The 20,795-nt window shown below is 41.2% G+C and overlaps 1 protein-coding gene across 5 annotated transcripts in view; it reads right to left on the minus strand.

Moving 5' to 3' along the window:
• Window positions 1-1,118: 1,118 nt before the first annotated feature.
• kif13a (kinesin family member 13A) overlaps window positions 1,119-20,795 on the minus strand; it is a 44,684-nt gene continuing 25,007 nt past the window's right edge. For 2 of the 5 annotated variants that reach the window (XM_086077901.1, XM_086077899.1), the window contains exons 14-40: window positions 20,371-20,501; window positions 20,086-20,172; window positions 19,843-20,018; window positions 17,906-18,125; window positions 15,357-15,519; window positions 15,130-15,273; window positions 14,894-15,043; window positions 14,632-14,796; window positions 13,635-13,808; window positions 13,366-13,517; window positions 13,150-13,282; window positions 12,891-13,037; window positions 11,990-12,022; window positions 10,705-10,804; window positions 9,118-9,244; window positions 8,971-9,026; window positions 8,714-8,838; window positions 8,400-8,576; window positions 7,845-7,937; window positions 7,611-7,763; window positions 7,295-7,372; window positions 7,132-7,191; window positions 6,845-6,926; window positions 5,835-5,980; window positions 5,328-5,468; window positions 3,372-4,332; window positions 1,119-2,719 (exon numbers count right to left, since the gene is read on the minus strand). In XM_086077901.1, coding sequence (XP_085934027.1) covers window positions 2,586-2,719; window positions 3,372-4,332; window positions 5,328-5,468; window positions 5,835-5,980; window positions 6,845-6,926; window positions 7,132-7,191; window positions 7,295-7,372; window positions 7,611-7,763; window positions 7,845-7,937; window positions 8,400-8,576; window positions 8,714-8,838; window positions 8,971-9,026; window positions 9,118-9,244; window positions 10,705-10,804; window positions 11,990-12,022; window positions 12,891-13,037; window positions 13,150-13,282; window positions 13,366-13,517; window positions 13,635-13,808; window positions 14,632-14,796; window positions 14,894-15,043; window positions 15,130-15,273; window positions 15,357-15,519; window positions 17,906-18,125; window positions 19,843-20,018; window positions 20,086-20,172; window positions 20,371-20,501 — 4,308 coding nt within the window. In that variant the 3' untranslated portion in view covers window positions 1,119-2,585. The remainder of the gene's footprint in view (window positions 2,720-3,371; window positions 4,333-5,327; window positions 5,469-5,834; window positions 5,981-6,844; window positions 6,927-7,131; window positions 7,192-7,294; window positions 7,373-7,610; window positions 7,764-7,844; window positions 7,938-8,399; window positions 8,577-8,713; window positions 8,839-8,970; window positions 9,027-9,117; window positions 9,245-10,704; window positions 10,805-11,989; window positions 12,023-12,890; window positions 13,038-13,149; window positions 13,283-13,365; window positions 13,518-13,634; window positions 13,809-14,631; window positions 14,797-14,893; window positions 15,044-15,129; window positions 15,274-15,356; window positions 15,520-17,905; window positions 18,126-19,842; window positions 20,019-20,085; window positions 20,173-20,370; window positions 20,502-20,795) is intronic. The other 3 variants (XM_086077900.1, XM_086077902.1, XM_086077903.1) reach the window with 3 other exon arrangements.

Genomic DNA, 20,795 nt, shown 5'->3' on the forward strand with positions numbered 1-20,795 from the left:
TAGGACTTCATGTTTGTATAAAGTACATTGAATTTTGTTTTACAGGTATGCATGTCGTAGACTAATAGACTTTCCGTTGCCTATAAACAATTTAAAAAAATATTTTGGAAATGAAACTTTTACATTTTATAATGTAAAAATGCGATAAAAATTTACTTTTAAACTTAAATTGATTTATCACATAATTTTGGCAAAACAAAAATTGTACCCAATTTATTTGAGTCTATTAACATTACACTACTTCCACTATTATAAACCTGCAGCCAAAATTCCAGTAAGGGGATTCATCTTTAATAGTAGCCAAATTTAGATTTTTACAGGCTACAAATACTGGCTGTATCATGTTTTATATGTGTAATGTGTCCCTCTGTTAGTGCATGAGGACATGTGGAAAGGTCACACAAATGGAATGACTGCTGTCAGTCACAGTGTCATACCATAGCACACTGCAGGGACACCCAAAAAAGAATGGAGTCATTGTTATAATGCTATGCGCTACACCTGTGCTTTTCCTGTATGACAAAAATAAATACAATAAAAAATAACCACACACGACCTGTGTGTCCTCTGGTAGTTGTCACAGTTTTGTACAACTATACGAGTTAAGTTTGGATTGTGCACAAAATACACTCAAAATATATCAAAGCACAAAACAGAACTGTTTAAGAAAATAGAAAAACATACATTTTGATTTTTAAGTTAAAATTTTCACCAATGCAAAAATGCAGGCAGGCAAGATGGCACACCGCAATGCAGTATAAATAATATCACACTACTACCACTGTCAAAGTTGAATGAAAAGCACGTTTTAATATAATAATAATAATAAAGTTAGTTTTTTTTTTTAAACAAAAAACGTGAAGGAACAATTTAGTTAACTGTCCAATTGTCCAACACAAAAAGTATGTATCAACAAATATTAGGACTATTTATCGAGAAACTACTTTATTTGAACACTTGTTTTTTGTGTGTGTGTTTTTTTTTAAACAAATTGATTTGTGTTTCGGATTTTTTTTAAAGCAATTTGCATGCACAGTACATGCTTTTCATTACCCAGTGACTATGAACATGGAATACTAAGGTTAGAGTCAACGCAACATAAAAGTCAACACCATGGCTTGATTGTAAATGTTCTATTCTAGAACATTCTTGTACCAATGAAAACACTTTTTGCGATACACCATAAATACAAATCTGTACATTATAATAGCGTAAATACAATTTTAAAAACACTTGTATTTACATCTCCGCAAGGGAGAGCAGCTGAAGGGAAAGATTCCATTTACAACTTGAACATATACATTATATATAGACGCATCATAACTTTCTTTTCTGCAGTTGGCCACATGTTCATACACAACAACCTCATCCTCTCTGTAATGCGACACCGTTTGTCACAATGTCATTCAATCCTAAATAGGACATAATGCATTATTGAGTACCTGCTACTATTACGTGTCAGTCAGTCAACATATAAATTTCACATGGACACACAATCAAATCAAATAAAATAAAAAGCCATATAAGGCTGGGTGGCATTCAGAAAGCCACCGGGCGTCATCATAATCAACACACATTGTCACAGGTACACACACCTTTTTTTAAGGTTATGTGTCCACCTTTACGGAAGCAGGGACATAAGGCATCATTGTATCCAAAATGTGGATAAAAGCCTATAAAATCCTCATATCCAAGTGCTAAACAGAGTCAAAACAAAATCTTCATACAGAGATGACATCATACGGCTTTTGCGTCCTCTCAGTTGAAAAGCGTGAGAACTCGCTCGATCAGTTCCTTTCCAGTGCAAGCGTTCAAACAGCACGATTCTCATGCTGGATGGGGATTGTTCGATCCACAGTGTTACAGTACTTCAACAGGAAAATTTAAGAGTCACAAAGTGAAGGCAATGCAGGTTTTCTTGTTGATCTTGAGGATATGTGGAGTTATTCCGTATAGCGACATGGCACTGAACTTTACACACACATACACACACAGATATACTCAATATGCTGTGTTCTTCCACATACAGTATGTTGGAAACTTGGTATGCAAAATTCGGGTTATTCTTAAAGATGGAAACTTTCCAGGGGAAATTGTTGGAATTTATAGGATAGAACCATAATGTTAAGGCAAGTTTATCAAAATGTATATTTGCCTGTATGACTTGTTTGGATTCTTTAGTTGAACTTCCCACGTAAAGTTTCCATCCTTTTGCAACTCCTAACAGCAGATATGAAACTCTTTGGTTGCCCCTGACATCACACATCAATGAAAATATCAAGGTTTATTAACAGTAGTACATTCTTAATCTTAATATCCCAGATTAATCATCATATGAGCCTCAAGGGATTAGGGATTACGACACCATACAAAAATATGCTTTCTTAAGTGGCTAATATTTCCATATGGACTCCCGGATATGCATTTCCTTTAAAAAAAATACACCCATATGGAAAAATATGTGCATAATAAGCATGTGCATATTCAGTGATTAGCTTCATTAGAAAGTCAAATCCTAAAAAAAAAAGTCCAAATGTGAATTATAGCCAAAGAAGTCAAACCGTGGCCCAGACTGTGTCTTTGTTTTATCTGAGGAGGGTGGTTGGTTGTGTGTCCATGGAGGGCGGGCCTCTGGTCAAACGAGACGGCTTCACGAACACGCCTTGGCCTGGCGGACATCGGAAGTATACTCTCCCCTGGACTGTACCGTTGTGCTTACCTGGGGGAGGGTTCGAATAAAAGTCATGTTTTTTTTAAACTTTTGTACTATATATGCACAATGAAGTTATGATTATGCAAGTACAATTTTTATTCAGATGCTTTATTGTTCAAAAATGTGAGTCGACGCACCTCACACAGTGACGTGCATGAAAACAAAGCTTTCTAAAGATATTAATTGTTCATGAAAAATAATGAAGTTATCACATTAATCATAGACAAAATATCTTTTTACTGCTGAAAATGGCAGAATGAGTCAAGTATCCCTTTAATAACACCCATCCCTACTCACAGTTGTATGTTCTTTATCCTCAGCAAAGAAAGACTAAAATATGACTTCATCTTACTGTGACCGTCACCATGTCTGTATTATACTGCCCCCAGGTGGCCAAGGCGCACACACGTGAAGGAGCAGCACAATCTCCATTCAATTAAAAGCAAAATTGTGCAAAAACAGCCTTTTTTAATTATGTAATTACTGTACAATATTATAGAATTAGATTTTTTCTTATTGGATGATTTTAGAATGTTAACTTTTATATCTCAAGGCCCCATTGTACTTGCAGATCAAATAAACAGCACCCTCTAATGGAGAAAATCCTCAAATGGTAAATTGTGCAGTATTTCCTTTGCTATACTTTGAATGAACTCACCTACTGCCAGGTCCAGTTTGACCCCGACCCAGATTCCCTTGGCAAACTCCACCCCTCCGACATAGTGGACCGTTCCTCGTCTCTTCCCCACCCACACCATCTCCCCAGGCGCCATCCAGTCAGGAAGCTGGGCAACGGGGGCGCTCTCATCTCCACTGGAGTCGCCCGAGGGCTCCGTGCTGCTGGGGTCGGGGCTGGGAGAGGGGCTCCCGTGGGGCACGTCTCCCTGCGCCGGCTCGCGGATCGGAGGGTCTCCTCCTCTGAGGGGCGGGGCTTTGGACAAGGATGTAACCGAGGTGATAACTGAGGTTGGAGATGGGCCGATGGTGCAAATGACAGTATTACTTGAAACAGGATGTTTGTGTAAAGCGGCCGAGGCGTTGTCAGAATTGTTTGTAATACCAGCGACATCAGACGAGTGGCACGTTTCTGTCTTCAGTGTTGTGGCGATCTCACCACCGTCTTGCTCCCATTTTTGTGTAAAATCGTCCAAATCCTCTTCTGCAATCGTATCATCCGCCCCTTTAAAGTCAGTGAACTCCTGACTGCAGCTCAGATTGCAGTTTTGAGGCAGAGGAAAAGTTCTCTCTTCGCTTCTGGCAGCAACACTTTTCATTTGCGTGTAGCCCCTCCCAGCATGACATCCGACGACATCATGGGAATCTCTGGAGGTGCAGGTGATATGGTCGGAGCTCTCACTGGAACTGAAAGGTAAGTCGGACAGCGTGGCGTTGGAGGCGCTGTGAGAAAAGTAACCGCTGGTGCAGCTACTGGTGGTGGGGCTACGGGACACCTCCTTCCGCTCCTTCGAGTCGGCGCGACTCTCCAGGGTGGCGTTGTAGATGTCAAAGTTTGCAAAGTCCTCCGGGATGTATGACCGGAAGCCGGCGCCGTGGTCTTGAAGGCCTCGGTCCAGATTGAGAGTCGCGTCCACTGCAGGCTCCTCCTCATCGGATTCCTGCTGTTTAATTGATATCAGCAGACATTAGCGGTAAGAATGTTCATATTTTTTTACTGTAAAAGTTAATGAGGGCAGAATGTCAACATGCAACATGAAACTTGTGTGTGAGCTCTGCGCAATTGTGATGTCAAGTGGCAAAATGGCCGCCACCTTTGATGGATCAAAACGGGTGGATTTTGCTGCTTAATTCATATTCCACAAACGCAATATAAATCTGAATATCGTGTACGTGGACTAATACGGCTGCATAGAACATATTAAATTGTTTAGCCCTAGTTTAGATACCATCATAAAGGTTTTAACAACAACAACAACAATAATAATAATAATAATAATAAAAATAGGTTATCATCAACTTGTAATCAGGTCTCAATCATCAATGGCAAAATTCATATTTCAATCTGTCAACGTGATTGCTATGGAAACAGACAGATAGATGCTATTATACGTCATTAATGACAAAAGTGTAATTGCTCATGGAGTGGTTTGAACAGCTGACACTGAAAATGGATGGAGGGATGAATGGATTCACATATGTCTACACAAACAACCATGCTAAATCGAAGATCCAATAAATAGGCAGGATGATCACTATTGTCCACATTGTCTGAGTTGGGCTGCAAAAAAAAACGTAAAATAAAATATTAGCATACTTATTTTGCATTTGCCTCACTTGAAAGATGGAAATCCATCCATTTATTTTCCGTAGTACTAATTAGGGCGATGTCGGCTCTAAATTGTAATTGGGCATGACCTGCAGTATAAAAGCAGCCTTGACACGGGGAAATGTGTACACGAAGATCCAAAACGTCATATTTTCACAGACTACAATTGATCACTGATAAGGTGAGCAATACTTTTTGCTTGTGGCTCAGTTACACAAATAGTTTGCAGCTCAGTTAAGTGTCATCCTTTCCAAAGCAATCTGATGGCGCTGGCCGTACCGTGATCATGTGACTTTTACTTCCAACGGGAGCGGCGTGTGTAGCACTTACAGCACCGTGCGGCAGTATGCGGCTGAGCTGTCTGCAGGTGGGGGTGGAAGGCTTGCAGTGGCCCTCGCTGCCTGCCCTGGGTCTGCGCCAGGGGCAGGGAGGGGGGAGCAGTGCAGGGCTGTCCACACATGAGCGCATGCTCTGCGGAACAACAGCACAGACTTCACGCACACACACATCGACAAACACGTTGCATGCAGGCATGCGCGGAGCTGGGCAGGTGGGTTACCAAGTTAGTGGCATGCATTTCAATAAACGGCTTGCGGTGTAGCACGGTTAGTTATAATAGCTGGATTATTTTTGAAAAATGGGTGGTCATAAAGCAACATTTCGTTTTTTATGTGGTCGCAGTCAAGCTATTAGAAAATCGTAGAAAACTTGAGAAAATGCTGATGAAGTAAACCCTTGAGAAACGTATGTTGATATGATGAGTGACACAATGCGCAGGGGTGAAGGATCACATTCAATGGGAATCTAACACAGGAAATTTAACTCGTTCGTTCTTACCTCTTGTCCCAGCAGTGGGCGGGCCTCCAGGACTTTTTTCTCCTTGTTCTCCTCCTTGACAGGCAACAAGGACTTGAGGAACTTGGACGGCTGAGGGGACAGAAGCTTGAAGGGACTGGAGTTGAAGAATGTAGGACTTTCTGGAACTGAACATGTGCAGAGACATTAGGTGATTAAAAAAGGTACAATTACTTTTAATACAAAGTAAAAAAAAAAAAAAAAAGACAAATCATCTCAGCTGAATTTGGGGCAAGAGGCGGGTTAGCCAATCATAGGGCACATATGTAACTATTCACTCTCACATTTACACTTATGGACAATTTAGTGGTGAATTTAGAGGTGACTCAAATTGAGATGCCCATTGGCCATTAAAAACGAGTGTGAGTAAGAATGAATCATAGCATATTGCCGTGTGTAGTAGCGTCACAGGAATTTTTGAATGTACATATTTAGGGAGTGCACAGCACCGTCCTAGCACAAAGGGAGTTTGCCAACTCGGACGCTGGACCAGAGGAATGAACCTCCCTCGGTTAGCTTAGCTTTAGCTACCTCGTACGACAGATACGACATGGATGGATTTAAAACTTTACAAAAAGGATTCTGGCGCTAGCCAGTGTACGGCGAGGGATCCTGGAGGTTAAATAAATTTTTTTTTTTTTTACTAAAAAGGAAAACGCTTCCATAGATTGACGCAGCTTCGTCAGCGCATCGGCCGCATACAGTCTTTGTAAATTCTAATGTTTTAAAAAAGTGAATATGAGGCTAGGGAAAGTTTTGGATAACATATGTTGTAGATAAAGTGCTTTATAAGTGCACTCCATTCACCATAATGATCAAAATGGATTTTAAATTTTTGGGATTATGACGTGCTTCGACAAAATAACTAAACCATATTGAGTTGGGATTCAGTGGTTAAATGGTCAACGAATATGCGAACGTAGATTTGGGCTATGAGTCCAAACATATCATACATCACCATCACATTTATTGCCAAATTCTCTCATGTTTACCTGGACCTTCCTTGTTTTTGACTGGTGTGCTGCAGAGAGAGCCATCCTGAAGATTACAGCCGTCAACATGATCACAGTGGTCCTAGAAACCGACATATAAACCACATTAGCTCAGAAAATTAGCTCACCTCCAAAAACCAAGAAAGCCTCCACAGCTTTGTCCTCTGTTTACAACCACTGCCACTCGTGCATATTATTTCCTGAGTGCGGCGTGTAGCCATTTTAAACAAAGTGCATTCCCAGACTACAGCTGTAAAACATGTGATCAACACGGTGTTAAAGCATACCTCACATATTTTGCGGTCTTCATCCTCACAGCCAGTCAGGTCTGTTTTACTGCAGGAAGACTGGGGAGCAGGAAAACGTGTTATCCACGACATATGTCAGAGCTATTATTTCCATGTGATCCACATTGTGTGAAAGTGTGAGATTAATGTGCTCATGACGTACATGCTGTACATTTGGTGTGCTGAGGCTTCTTCGGAGATGTCTTCCCTTAGTAGTGAGTGCCTCTTTCACTGTCACAGCCTATGAAAAAACAAACCAACAACAAACGGTATTTATATGTTCAGCTAAATATTTACTGTGGAGCGTGAACTAGGGCAATTGGTGTAGTTCTGCACCATATCCACCAGATGGCTCTGTTGGTATCATGAAATACATGTATATGTACAAATGGGTCAGAATGAATCGATCAAGATTTAAACTGATTTATCTGGTAAATATCTAGTTAAGGCATCTATGACACTACATGGCTCCACCGTACCTGTCGCAGCCTCTCCAAGCTGAGTATATTCTCCACTTGCAGAACTCCCCGAGTGTATTTCTCAATGTAGGTTTCTCCATCCTGAGTCTCCTCGCTGTCTGCACGAGCAGCCATGAGGGCCAAAGTCTCTCTCTCTTCTGGCTCCTCTGAGGCCTGACATGCCAAAAAATGGGGTTTCAGTACAAACTACTTCTTTGATTGTAATTATTAGAATACTTAGAGAACATGTTGCACCTTTGGTATGTTGGAAACAATCTCATAGGTCACACCGCAGGAGTAAAGCGTGTTCTTCAGGGACATTCTCCTTTTGAGACTCTGTGTGAAACTCTGTAGTAAAAGTGTGGTAAAACTGTCAAATTAGGTTGTTCTTTTTTGGACAATAATATGTTCTATACAGCCCTACTAGTCTGATTAATATTGCGTTAGTGGAATATGAGTTAAGCAGCAAAATCTAGCAGTTTTTATCAAAATCAGAAGGCGGTCATTTTTACACCTGCTGTCGCCTGAAGATGACATCACAGTTGCTCAGGTCTCAGGGAAAAGCCAATCACAGATCAGCTTCAGAAAACAGGTGAGCTGTGATCGGTCGTTGCCTGAGCCCTGAGCAACTGTGACGTCATCTTCAGTCAACAGCAAGTGGCAAAATGGCCGCCCCCCTGAGATGGATAAAAACAGATGGATTTGGCTGCATAACTCACATTCCACAAATGTAATATTAATCAAAATGTCATGTTTAGACTAGTGAAGTCACACAAATTAATGTCAAGAATTTTTTAAGGTTGCATGTACCTGCTTGTTGTAGATGTTGACGGCGACCCTCTTGCGGAGCACCAGCTCCATTGAGGCAGGGTGGCTAAGCTGCACGGTGGTTTTGAGGATCAGGTAAATACGCTCGTGAGGAGACGTGACCCGATTGAGATGCACGGAATCATGGATGGATGAATCCCAGGAGCACACTGCTGACACCTGGAAAAATAAATGAAATTACTTGAAAGATACACATGGGATCTGTAAAAGTAGATAGATGCACACTGGTCTTCTCAAAGCTAGCGCAGTTCTCTCTTTGAACACAAGAGGGCAGTAAATGCAAAGTAATTTCTCACCTCCTCCTCGCTGTGCTTGATAATGGGGAGATAGAAGAACTGGCTTCCATGCTCCTTGGGTAGGATAGAGTTAACTCCAGCCGCATGTGGGCCTGTTAGCTGCTCATTCACTGTCAGATTGTCAGCTGGAGGAACAAAACATCTATAATAAGATTCTAAAATATACATGCAGTCTAATCAGAGCGAATGTGAGCGGAATAGTACAAATGTTCTTTTTACAGATACACTAATGATTTTTGAGAATGGATTTGACTCACCATTCAAATCTAGGAAGAGGACTGGGATATGAGCTTCCATTCCAGCAGGAGGGCTCCTACAGGCAGAATTTTTAAGCAAAGTAAAAAAAAAAGAAAAAAAAGAAGCAACAAATCAAATAAGCCTGACACAAACTACACATTGTATACCAATCAGCGGGCGCTCCAGGGATGCCACTTCCGGGTGCGGGTACGAGCACGGCGTTTCTCTCCTCGGTCAGGCCGACCCATTGTTCCACCAGGCGGGCTTCACGCTCGACGTCTTCTTCTGACTTCTCTGGATGGGTGGAGAGAAGGGAAAGGCGCAATCACTGAATTGTCACGTCAGTTACAATGGAATGCAACAGCGTAAGGAGCAAAACAAAAACAAAAAGCTGCATTAAAAAAAAAAGGAATTCGGATAGAAAGTTTAGGTTGTTATGTTGCTTGTTTACAGATAATGTTTGAATTCTGCATCAGCGCTTGTCACATTTATCCTGTGTATTTATTGACTAAAAATTAAGTTACATGCTGTCATGCTGCTGGGACATCAAATGAGTATTTACGATGCATTCCTTTGTCATATTGTAAATGCAAGCATGAGCAGGATTTATAAGTCCATACTGTACTGTGGCTAACCAAAATGTACGGCAATGGAGGGAAGAACACACAAAAGCCTTTTTTGCAAACAATTTTGTTCAAAGAAGCAGCCACAACAAAAACTCAAGTTTTTGTCTTTTATTTACGGTGTCATGTTGCTTTTTTTTCTCTTGAATTTATTGTTATTTTCCAGTGTTGTGCTGCTATGTCAGACTATTTACGTATAGCGGATACATGGTTCTCCATCCTGCTGTTAGGGGTGGCTAGGTTAGGTTGGGAACTGGAAAGTTGAGGGTTCAAAACCCACTTCAGAAAATCCATGTATCAAAATGGCCCCAACTCCAAACTACTTACAAGTTGAAGTCACATTGTAGAATACTTGAGTAAAAGTCACATTTGCTGTACTTAAAGGGACACTTGATCAATTGAGCCATTTTTAACAGTAAGAAGATAATATTTAGTCTATAATTAATGTGATAACTTCATTATTTTTCATGAACAATTAATCCCTTTAAAAACAAATTTTGCCATTTGCTGTCAACTGAAGATGACATCACCTAGGTAACAACCAATCATGGCTCAGTTTGCTGACCAAACCCAGAAAACAGATGAACCGTGATTGGTCGTTACCTATTTACGTATTTTTAAAGGAATTAATTCTACATAAAAAAGTATAAAGTTATCAAATTAATTCTGGATAAAATATAACAATTTTACTGCTGAAAATGGCTCAATGAGTCGAGTATCCCTTTAAGTACCAAAAGTAATCTTTTGATACTAAATGTACTTTGAAATGAGTTAAATTTCAGTTTTATTTATTTTTAGTTTACAGTACTACAAAAAAATTAATGGATGGAGAGTTTACTTCAGTGGCGCGCAGTAGTAAAGCTTGTTGGCTAATGGCTAATAAGTGTAGCCTGGACATCTGCTGGCCTCAAGCCAGATGGAGCAACTGACCGACATTAAGAGTCCACTTCTTGAAAATGAAAATTACTATAAATATAAAAATTTAATAACGTAAAGATACATGAAAAGTCTTTGTACTCACATTACAGGACATCGTATGGTTTACCTTTTCCAAACCATACTGTGACAAGCAGTTCTGAACTGTGCTACTTCGTAAAAAGTTAGTATTTTTTTACGAGCTTTTAGGCTCACCATGCTTGTTTATGATCTTCTTGATTTGTTCATCAAGATACTCCCGTCGTTTGATTAAGGCCTCAGACCATCGCTCTCTTACACAGCTGAGATCTTCCTCCTAAAAGCAGACATCAACCAGAATCAATGCAGGTTGGGCTTCATTAAGGAGGTTGCATGACACCATACGAGGGCAGATGATGGGGAGGGGCGTATCTGCTTTTTTTTTTTTTTACACCACCATTGTTAGTATCGTACAAAGTATATCATACAGACCAAAAGACAGTGCTGAAAAGGAGCTCCCACATCAAAGATTTGTGTCTAGCTAAAAGTAAGTAGGGTCAGATTGTAAAAAAAAAAAAAAGAAAAGAAAAAAAAGCCTATAAAACCGTTTTTGACACATGAATTCACACGCAAATTCTCCATTACAAAGTCAGAGATGGCAAATCCAGATCCAGAAAGTAAAATCCCTGCCACAGTTTGGCTTTAGCCCCAGGTGCTAGCTAGCTAGCTAGCTCCCTAGCAGGTGAACAAGCACCCGGGGAGCTACCTAGGGAGCTAGCTAGCTAGCTAGCTAGCACCTGGGGCTAAAGGCAAACTGTGGCAGGCTAGCTAGCTCCCTAGCAGGTAAACAAACACCTGAGGAGTTAACTAGCTAGCACCTGGGGCTAAAGCCAAACTATGGCAGGCTAGCTAGCTCCCTAGCCGGTAAACAAGCACCCGGGAAGCTAGCTAGCTAGCACCTGGGGCTAAAGGCAAACTGTGGCAGGCTAGCTAGCTCTCTAACAACGTAAACAAACACCCGGGGAGTTAGCTAGCTAGCACCTGGGGCTAAAGTCAAACTGTGGCAGGGTTTTTACTTTCTGGACCTGGAATTGCCACCTCTGTAAAAAGTTAAGAGATACCAAACAGAAAACCAACTGAAAACCGAACCACATCACACCTCTGACATCAGTCCACATCGCCCATGCAAAGTAGTGTCAGCCATGCAACACAAGTGTTTAGATAGCATGTATTGTTCCTGCAGCTCTTCAGTAGTGACAAGCAAACAGCAGCATTAGTGTGCATATGGAGTGGTCATGTCAGCGACGGGTGGAGCTGTGTTTGGCTGCCGAAGAATGGTCGCTATGATATGTTATTACAGCATCGTGTGTGTTTTGTTAAATAAAGCAACGTTTTTTTGTTGTTTTTTGTCGGGAGAGGCACAGCCCTCTTCCTCCTCCCTCGCAGGCCCTCAAGCAAGGGGCCTTGTCGCAAACACGCGATCCTTCATGCTGCGGGGTGCGTTACAGCAGGGTGAGGGTACCTGATAACTATCCATATCGTCTTGCACCTCTCTCTGGCAGGAGAGAACACACTCAGTCAGTTGTGTGTGTGCGCGCGCGCGCGTGTGTGTTTTAAAGGGGAAGTCAACCTTAAACATTTCTTGACAAGAATATGTTATATGTGACCAAACTAGTCTAAACAGGACATTCTGATTAATATTACATTCGTGGAATATGAGTTATTAAGCAAAATCCAGTTGTTTTTATCCATCTCAAGGGCAACCATTTTGCCACTTGCTGTCGACTGAAGATGACATCACATTTGCTCATTGCTCAGGCAATGACCAATCACAGCTCACCTGTTTTCTGAAGCTGAGCTGTGATTGGTTGTTACCTGAGACCTGAGGAACTGTGATATCATCTTCACTCGACAGAGAGCAAAAAGTGATGGATAAAAACTGCTGGATTTTGCTGCTTAACTCATATTCCACTAACGCATTATTAACCAAAATACTGTATTTAAACTAGCAAGGCTGCATAGAACATTATTGTCAAGAATTTTTTTTGGGGGGGGGGGGGGTGGTGAGTTGACTTCCTCTTTAAATTAGAAAATATATGTGTAGGCTAACTGTATTATGATTTAATCAATCATTAAAAACATTTTTCAAATGAAATGTAAGGATATTTGCTTAAACATTTAAACGTATCCGGCCAATACTTGTGAGGATTTTACTTGCCCCGTATCGATAAATGAATCAAACCGAATTTCTTTACCATGCTATTTTAAGTGGTTAGCTTTTGTTTGTTTTTTACAAAGGCAAAACTTAACTTTAAAATGATCACTGTGTTCCACAAAATGTCTTTTTCATACAAAATTGCTATACTATTTCCGTCAGCGTCTCAGTGTCATGTGCGTATCCAGTAAAAATCAGTTTCACGGACCTGGTAGGTGTCGAGGGGTCTCTGCAATCTGGCGGAGCGCAGCGTCACGCAGCCAATAGAAACAGACGGCATCGCCTCCACCAGCAGAGGCAGCGTGCCTGAGTTTTGGACCGGCCTCACGCTGACGTGCAGCCTCCTCGAGTGGCCCTGCTCGGACAGATCGACCTCAGTGCGGTGCTTCTGGCGCTTACTTTTTAAATGTGTTCTTTTTTTTTATACATAATTACATGAGTCACAATGTTTTCTGTTTTTCTCTGACCTGCCGCAGTTGGAAGACTCCTCCCGTGCTGATGTCTTTTCCAGGCTGCAGCTCCACAGCGGCGTACTCTCCCTGTTCATTGAGCTCCTGGATGGAGACCCACAGCTCGATCCTGCGAGACACTTCGCTCCACCTTCGTGGAACGTGCATCAAAGTCAGGGATGTGTATAAATCCTTCCGTTTTCATCCATCGGCGCTAACTCAATTTGTACGTACCTATCTCGGAGCGTCTGGGTCTTTGCTTCCAGCGCGTCTAATTCCCATGGAGAACGTCCATTCCCAGCACAGCAATGACCCCATACCTCTATTGCCAACGCTCCATCTGATATGAACTCCAGAAAGTCATCTGTCACATGTACGACATAGTCCTGAAAAAAATTAATAAAAACACACGAGACTGAGGCATTAGTTGATTTCAGAAACAGTGCTTGTGACATTCATCACCTGCTCGTTAGTGGAGGTAAAAAGCAGCACGTCTTTCTCACCTTGCAGTGATCAAACTGGACAGTGAAGTGTGCATCTGGGCTCCGAGGGGAAGGTCTGTCCGGGCTCACCATTGGGGGCGCCACTGTGGGATCGCCGTGTTCCCAAAAGGTGTACTGACAGAAGACAAAGTTGGACAGGTTGAGGGGCAGCCCTGTCGCTTCCCTGATGCGAACCTGGAATGTGAAAATACACACACAGAATGACGCATCCTTACGGTATTTGAGTACAGCGGTACCTTGATTCACAAGTTGATCCGGACAATGGAGCCTTGAGATATGATTGACACATCTGAAGGATTTTTTAAAGATACAAGCAGCCTTTTTGCTTTGACTTGTGAGCCCTTTTAACTTGAAAATCAGATGATATTCCCCCGCACATGCGTCTCGATAAAATCATCGTGTTACACCCCTTGTGCCACAATTTAGACCAGATTTTTGCGAGTCTAAAATCGAGGCTACTTTTTATCACCAAATTGCTAGATGCGCCAGGTGTGCGTTAGCTCGAAATGCCTAGCTAGGCGTAGCCCAGCTACCAAATTCACAAGCAAATATCCTTTTTTTTCTCTTTGTCAATTAATATCATGAGCTTTCAGGCTTCATTTTAAATATATTTATTTCGGTATTTCTGTACGCCCGTACATAAGAAGGAAGATCAAACAGTCATTTGAGAATTGTAGTTTGCTTTAATTTATTACACAACACTTAATTACATTTATTTTTGTTTTTCAATCTTTCACTTGCCAAAACTAATAAATACAAAATTTTAACTTATAAAAACTAAAGTAAAATGAAGCATTTTTCCCAAAAATAAATAAATAACCTGTTGTACAAAGTAATTAAAACAAAAGTCAAATTGAAATTAAAACTAACCATAATGAAAAAAAAACTATTATATCCCTGTCAAGCTAAGGCGCATAACTCGCAAATGGGGGCACTCGTAAGTCAAGGTACCACCATACAAGTCATGCGACTGATTTCTAAAAGATACGGCTTTTACCCTGATTATGAGCCTCTTGGCCATGTGAACAATTTCTCCGTTGGTGTCCAAGACTTCGTAGCAGCTACTCTCGCTGGAATTTTCGGAGGAATCGTCTCCACCGCAAAGGCGCTCGGGCACGGCACCGCTGACCCGCATCAGCTCCACATGGAGCCTGCCTGCTAACTGTGCACACAAAGACACAAACAACTCTCCAATGTAAAATAAATAAATAAATAAATAATCCATGTTTATTAGGCTGTTGACGCCGGTGTGCTCTTACCTCCCCCTGTTGGCTGATGATGGGAACAGCATATTGCAGTTTGACATCATGGAAGAGGCACTCCAGAAAAATGTTAGCCACTCCTATTAGGTTGTGGTTCTCTTGTGCGTCGTAAAATGGGTCACAGTGTTTACCATTTGCCTTGCTGTACTGTAAATACACACATTAAAAAAAACACAATGAAATGAACAAAACTTTTTTTTATACTCTCCTCTTTATAGTCTTCAGTTTCTTACCGCTTCCTCTGAGCCTTCCCTCCAGTCCCTGTAGTGGTCTCTCATATCCACCAGTTTGTTCTCCAGCTTCTCAATGGTCCACACCTGAGTCCCCCTCCCCTTCCTGCGCACCTGGATGGCTGGCTCACTCACTATGGCTCCACGCTGAATGTAAACAAACACCTTAGTTAGGCCTGAGCATGTGGAATAGTTTGAATGATTGATTGGCGGCGGCCCCGTGGGCTGACCTTGCGGTTGGCGCTGAGGTTGGCTGCAGGAATCTGAAGAGTGACCTGATAGTCGGTCAGTTTGCTCATCTCCTCTGCCAAAAAGTTGGCCTCTCGCACCAGGGTGTTGGCTTTCAGAACCTGTTCCCTCAGCCGAGAAAGACTCTGTCTGAAAAGTTCATCCCTGACGCACAAAAACAGATGAAGAGAACACATCATTTATTCAAGAAGAAACAAGGAAGGTTAAATGTTTATTACTAGCAAATGGAATACAAAGATGCACTTTATGTCTGTTTTCTTAGCACAGAACAAGATTGAGTTTAAGACTCCACAAGTAAAGGAACTTTTTGTTTTATACGTCATAGCAGTCCGAGTACAAATACAGTATAACCCAAATAGTCTTTTACTAATGAGCCATGCTTCCGTCTTTTTACTACCACTTATAAAATCAATTAGAATGATAAAGGGCCAGAAGAGAATGTCCATCATTACACATGAAGAACTATAACGACAGCCAATAAAATGCAAACGTCAAGACAAGGATAAACAAACCTAATTTAGGTGATTACTAAATACAGCATCACAGATACAAGCTTGTCAACAAGATTTATACAGGTGGGAAAAAACCTGGGGGAAAAATCCTGGACCCGCACCTTTGCAAGGATTAAACTCAAAATTTTAAGGGTTCTTCCTTGGCTCACACTCCAGAAAAGTGTCTGTTAAAGTTGAGTAAAAATCTTGGACCACCAACAAAGAGCAGTGCAAAGTCCTACTTGCAAACTTGGAATCTTATTTTGTTCATCTCAAAGTCAGGGTTACATCGATATGTACAGATTCTGCAAGTAGGATGCACTTTTGCTCTTTGGGAGTCGAACATGTCTGACTTCGGTGCTGATTTCACAGATGTCGAGAAAACTGCCACCCACAGAGATGCAATAAAATGATTGTCGTTTGGGTTGGGTCATGGGATTAATTGTGTTATGATGTTGGTGGATTATGCTTATGCAGTTGTTATACTTATGCAGGTCAAGGGGTCATTGTGTTATGGATGCATTATGCTTATGCAGTTATTATGTCCCGTATGATGACAATACGATGATGATGTTTTAGCCGTATTAGACACTCATAGTTTTCCAAGTTGTATGCAGTTACTGTGTTCCTTATGATAATCATGCCAAGTTGTATGCAGTTACTATGCCCCCTATGGTGATAATGCGATGATGGTGATGTATTAGCGTATTAGCCACTCTTAGTTTTCCAAGTTTTATGCAGCTACTTTGTTCCTTATGATGATAATTATGCCAAGTTGTATGCAGTTACTATGTCCCTTAAGATTATAATGTGATGATGATGATGTTTTAGCCGTATTAGCCACTCACAATTTCCAAGTTTAATAATAATGTGATAATGATGATGTATTAGCCGTATTAGTTTTCCAAGTTGTATGCAGTTACTGTGCTCCTTATGATAATCATGCCAAGTTGTATGCAGTTACTATGCCCCCTATGGTGATAATGCGATGATGGTGATGTATTAGCGTATTAGCCACTCTTAGTTTTCCAAGTTTTATGCAGCTACTTTGTTCCTTATGATGATAATTATGCCAAGTTTTATGCAGTTACTATGTCCCTTAAGATGATAATGTGATGATGATGATGTTTTAGCCACTCACAATTTTCCAATGCAGTTACTGTGTTCCTTATGATGAGAATGATGCCAAGTTTAATAATAATGTGACAATGATGATGTATTAGCCGTATTCGTTTTCACGTTTTATGCAGTTCCTATGTCCCTTATGATGATAATGTAATAATATGGTCAGTAGCTATGCAGTTGCTATGTGCCTCTTATTTTGTCCAGTGACTCTTTAGCTTATCCTATCGGCCTTTATTCTGTCATAAAGAATTGTGCATTGCCCTAGCAAGAGTTACTGAATGTGTCTTTTGTCACAAGATTCCTTAGCCAAGGCAACTCTCAGCACGTTGAGATTTTGTATCCCTATTGGCAGTTCAACCTCTATAAGGGATTTTATCCACAATAATTGAACAATAATAGCAAAAAAATAAAATGAAGAGTCAGTGGTGAGACGTGTAACATTGGAATTTCCCCTGGGTGCACAAGGAGGCTTTGAGACCAAATCCAGGACACAAGCAGTAGAATGCTGCTTGCAGTAGAATGCTGCTTGGTGGCGCTGTTTCAGTTTGTGGTTTGACCTGACCAGAACCTTGAATGTGACCCAGAGCTTCACTTTACTGAAGCCCTTCCAGTGGCAACTTTTAAGAGGTGGTTTATCTTCACTCTATGAGGACAGCCGTAATTTTTGCATTACTCACTACCCTAAACACTGTCTTGCAGTATCTCAATCCTTAGGATTTGATGGAACCTCGTATTATGGGATAACTCTGGTTGGGAAAATCTAGCAGAGCAGAAACTGACTGTCCTACTTAGAAATGCAATATATTGTGATGAAAGTGAAGTGATGAAAAACATAATATATTATACAAACAGGCCAAATTATTGTACTCGCTTTCGTAGTACATACTGTTATGTTGTGTTTGTGTACCACCAACCGTTCCTCTGTCCACAGTTGCATCTTGCCATGCGGTGTGTGCGTCTGGAACGTGAGGCGGTCACTGTTGCTGCGGTGGTGCTGTTGCGTTTTCTCGGGAGAAAGTTGTTGCCGAAGCGATTCCAGCTCACGCTCGTACATTATCCTCTGCTCCTCCAGAGCCGTGCGCTTCTCTTCCAGGTACTGCTTCTCCAGGACCTGGACCACATTCTGCATGGGGTCTAGAAAAACACATGCAGGTGTGTTAAAGGGGAAGTCAACCACCCAAAAATGTATTGACCGTAACATGTTCTATGCAGCCCCACTAAGCTGGATATGGTGTTGTAGTTAATATTGCGTTGAAATACTGTATAAGAAGAATCAAATTAGGTGAGCTAATTAAAATGGTATATGCAGCTTTAAATGGGAACCCCCATTTTTTTTGTGTGACAATAATATGTTGTATGCAGCCCCAATAGTCTAAATACGCTATTTTGGTTAATATTGTGTTATTAGGATATGAGTTAAGCAGCAAAATCCAGCAGTTTTTTATCAATAACAGAAGGCGGCCATTTTGTCACTTGCTGTCGACTGAAAATGACCAATCACAGTTGACAGTTTTCTGAAGCTGAAATGTGATTGGTTGTTACCCGAGACCTGTGATGTCATTAGCCATCGACAGCAAGTGGCAAAATGGCTGCCCCCTGAGATGGCTAAAAACGGCTGTATTTTGCTGCATAACTCATATTTCACAAACGTAATATTAAGCAGAATGTCATGTTTAGAAACTTTAGACTAGTGAGGTCACATATAACAAATTATTGTCAACAAATGATTATGGTTGACTTTCCCTTTAAAATGTGATGCATGAGGGTCATTTACGACTTATAAATTAAGCTATTGAAATGTATTTGAATAACTAAAAATAATTGTTGCTGTCATTTGAAAAGCGACATTGTTGCATTATACAGTGGATATAAAAAGTCTACACACCCCTGTTAAAATGCCAGGTATTTATGATATAAAAAATGAGACTAATATGAAAACTTTTTCCATACATTAAAGTGGCCTATACTGTACAACAAAATGTGATTGCACAATTGTGTACACCCCCTTATAAATGATGTGTGACGGTGTTCAGAATAAAAAAAAAACACATTCAAACTCATGATAAATATGAGTGAGATCACACCTGCCACAATTGAATCATTCTGATCCTGAATTGTGTTCCTGCTAAATCTACTTGACCTTTCTCTGATCTGTGCCCATTTGCCCAGAAAATTACATATGGACACAAATGAAAATCAACATTCTGGCTGTCCAATTCCAATGTTGCTACACCAATTGGACAGACAGCATTTTAGTGGAATTTAATGGCTATTTTTATTCTGGGCTTGCACAAACGCATTCCGCAAATTCCGCCTCGCAACAAGTGGGGGCCAATTCTAACAGATCTAAAGTTGATCACCTCACCACAACTTTTAAAAGTGTGGCTACAAACAGCTTTAATGAAACATTCATGACAAAGATGTTCAATAATGTTTATCATTATAATATTGGGCTATTTTGGGGTAATATCTGTTTATGCTTGTGGCATAAGAGGCCTCGTTCCCAAATTGCAAAGGAAGCAAAAAAAATAATCTGAGCAGTTCTATTGATTTATGTTAAGTTTTGTTGCCATTTTGTTCTTGTCTGATTGTTTTTGTAACTCTAAAAGGCTTCAACGCACCAGCAAACTTTTAATTGTGTGGCTACAAATCACTGCCAAGATAACAGAGAGGACCAAAAGTTGGCGCACACCTGACGAAGAACATGTTACAGTTCTGGCATTTAACAAAATGCTAAGGTGGGAGTAACTGGAGCAAATGAAAAGTTTCAGATATGGAATTTTTGGCCTCTACGTGCTGGCTACAGAAATGCACTGTAGACTAAGAGCTGAAATAGGATTGCCCTAATTACCATTGTTTCCCAGAGTCTTCATTATGACCTCCATTTGGGCAAACTCATAGCTGTAGTCCTGCTCAGAAGATGCCTCACTGGCCGTCTCCACATCCATCTCCACAAAGCTGTCCCTAGGAGAGGCCCTCTCCAGCTCCTTCAAGCGGTCCCGCCGCTTTCGTTTTGGCAAATTGATCCTGCGACAGATTTTAGTTTTAGCTTTCTAACTCATCTTATTAGGTTGGAAGTCAAAGTGTGGCGCACCTAAAAAAGTGGTTGTTGCCCCATAAGATACGGTCTCCATGCCAGAGATGAACCAAAGAATCGATCATTGTTCCATTCACACAGGTCCTGCAGAGAAAATGTCAAGTAGGATTCTTATCTGCATCCTTTCAGGAGACAAACCGACGGAGGTTGAACAATTCATTTGCCGTTTGGAGGGGAAACATGCTTGTGATATCAAAGCATACAATTCAGATTCCTCGACGCTGAGCTCATGTGAAGCTTCAACAGACAAAAGTAGTAGTCGTTTTTTTTACTGCTGCTCACCGGGCGTTCCCTATGGGCATCAAGGTGACATCACCATCCGGGCACAGTTCCAGTACACAGTGCAGCGGCTGGATGCCGATCCCAAACAGCTGGATGTCCTGAGAAGTGTCAGCGCCGACATGCGAGCGCTCCTACACACAGGTGGAAGACACATTAAGGAGACGATTACAGCAGGCCTGCAAGGAATTATGTTCATCTCCCCCATGTTTGGCCTAATTTGTTGTGACAAAATGAGAAAACAAGACTGCGGCTGCAAAAAAAATGTGCGGCGCCCTCACAGTGCTCGTGGGCGTTGTTAGACAAACATCTCCTTTTTCAAAGGATGTCCAACCCTGTACAAACTAACCCATTTCACATTAGTGTGGTTATTCCACATTGAAATGGCAGGCCCGGCCTGCAGAAGCCAGACAAAGGCCTGTTGTTGT

This window comes from Leptonotus elevatus, chromosome 6 (assembly GCF_054856555.1).
Source record: "Leptonotus elevatus isolate MCC_2025b chromosome 6, RoL_Lele_1.0, whole genome shotgun sequence".
NCBI classification, from domain to species: domain Eukaryota; kingdom Metazoa; phylum Chordata; class Actinopteri; order Syngnathiformes; family Syngnathidae; genus Leptonotus; species Leptonotus elevatus.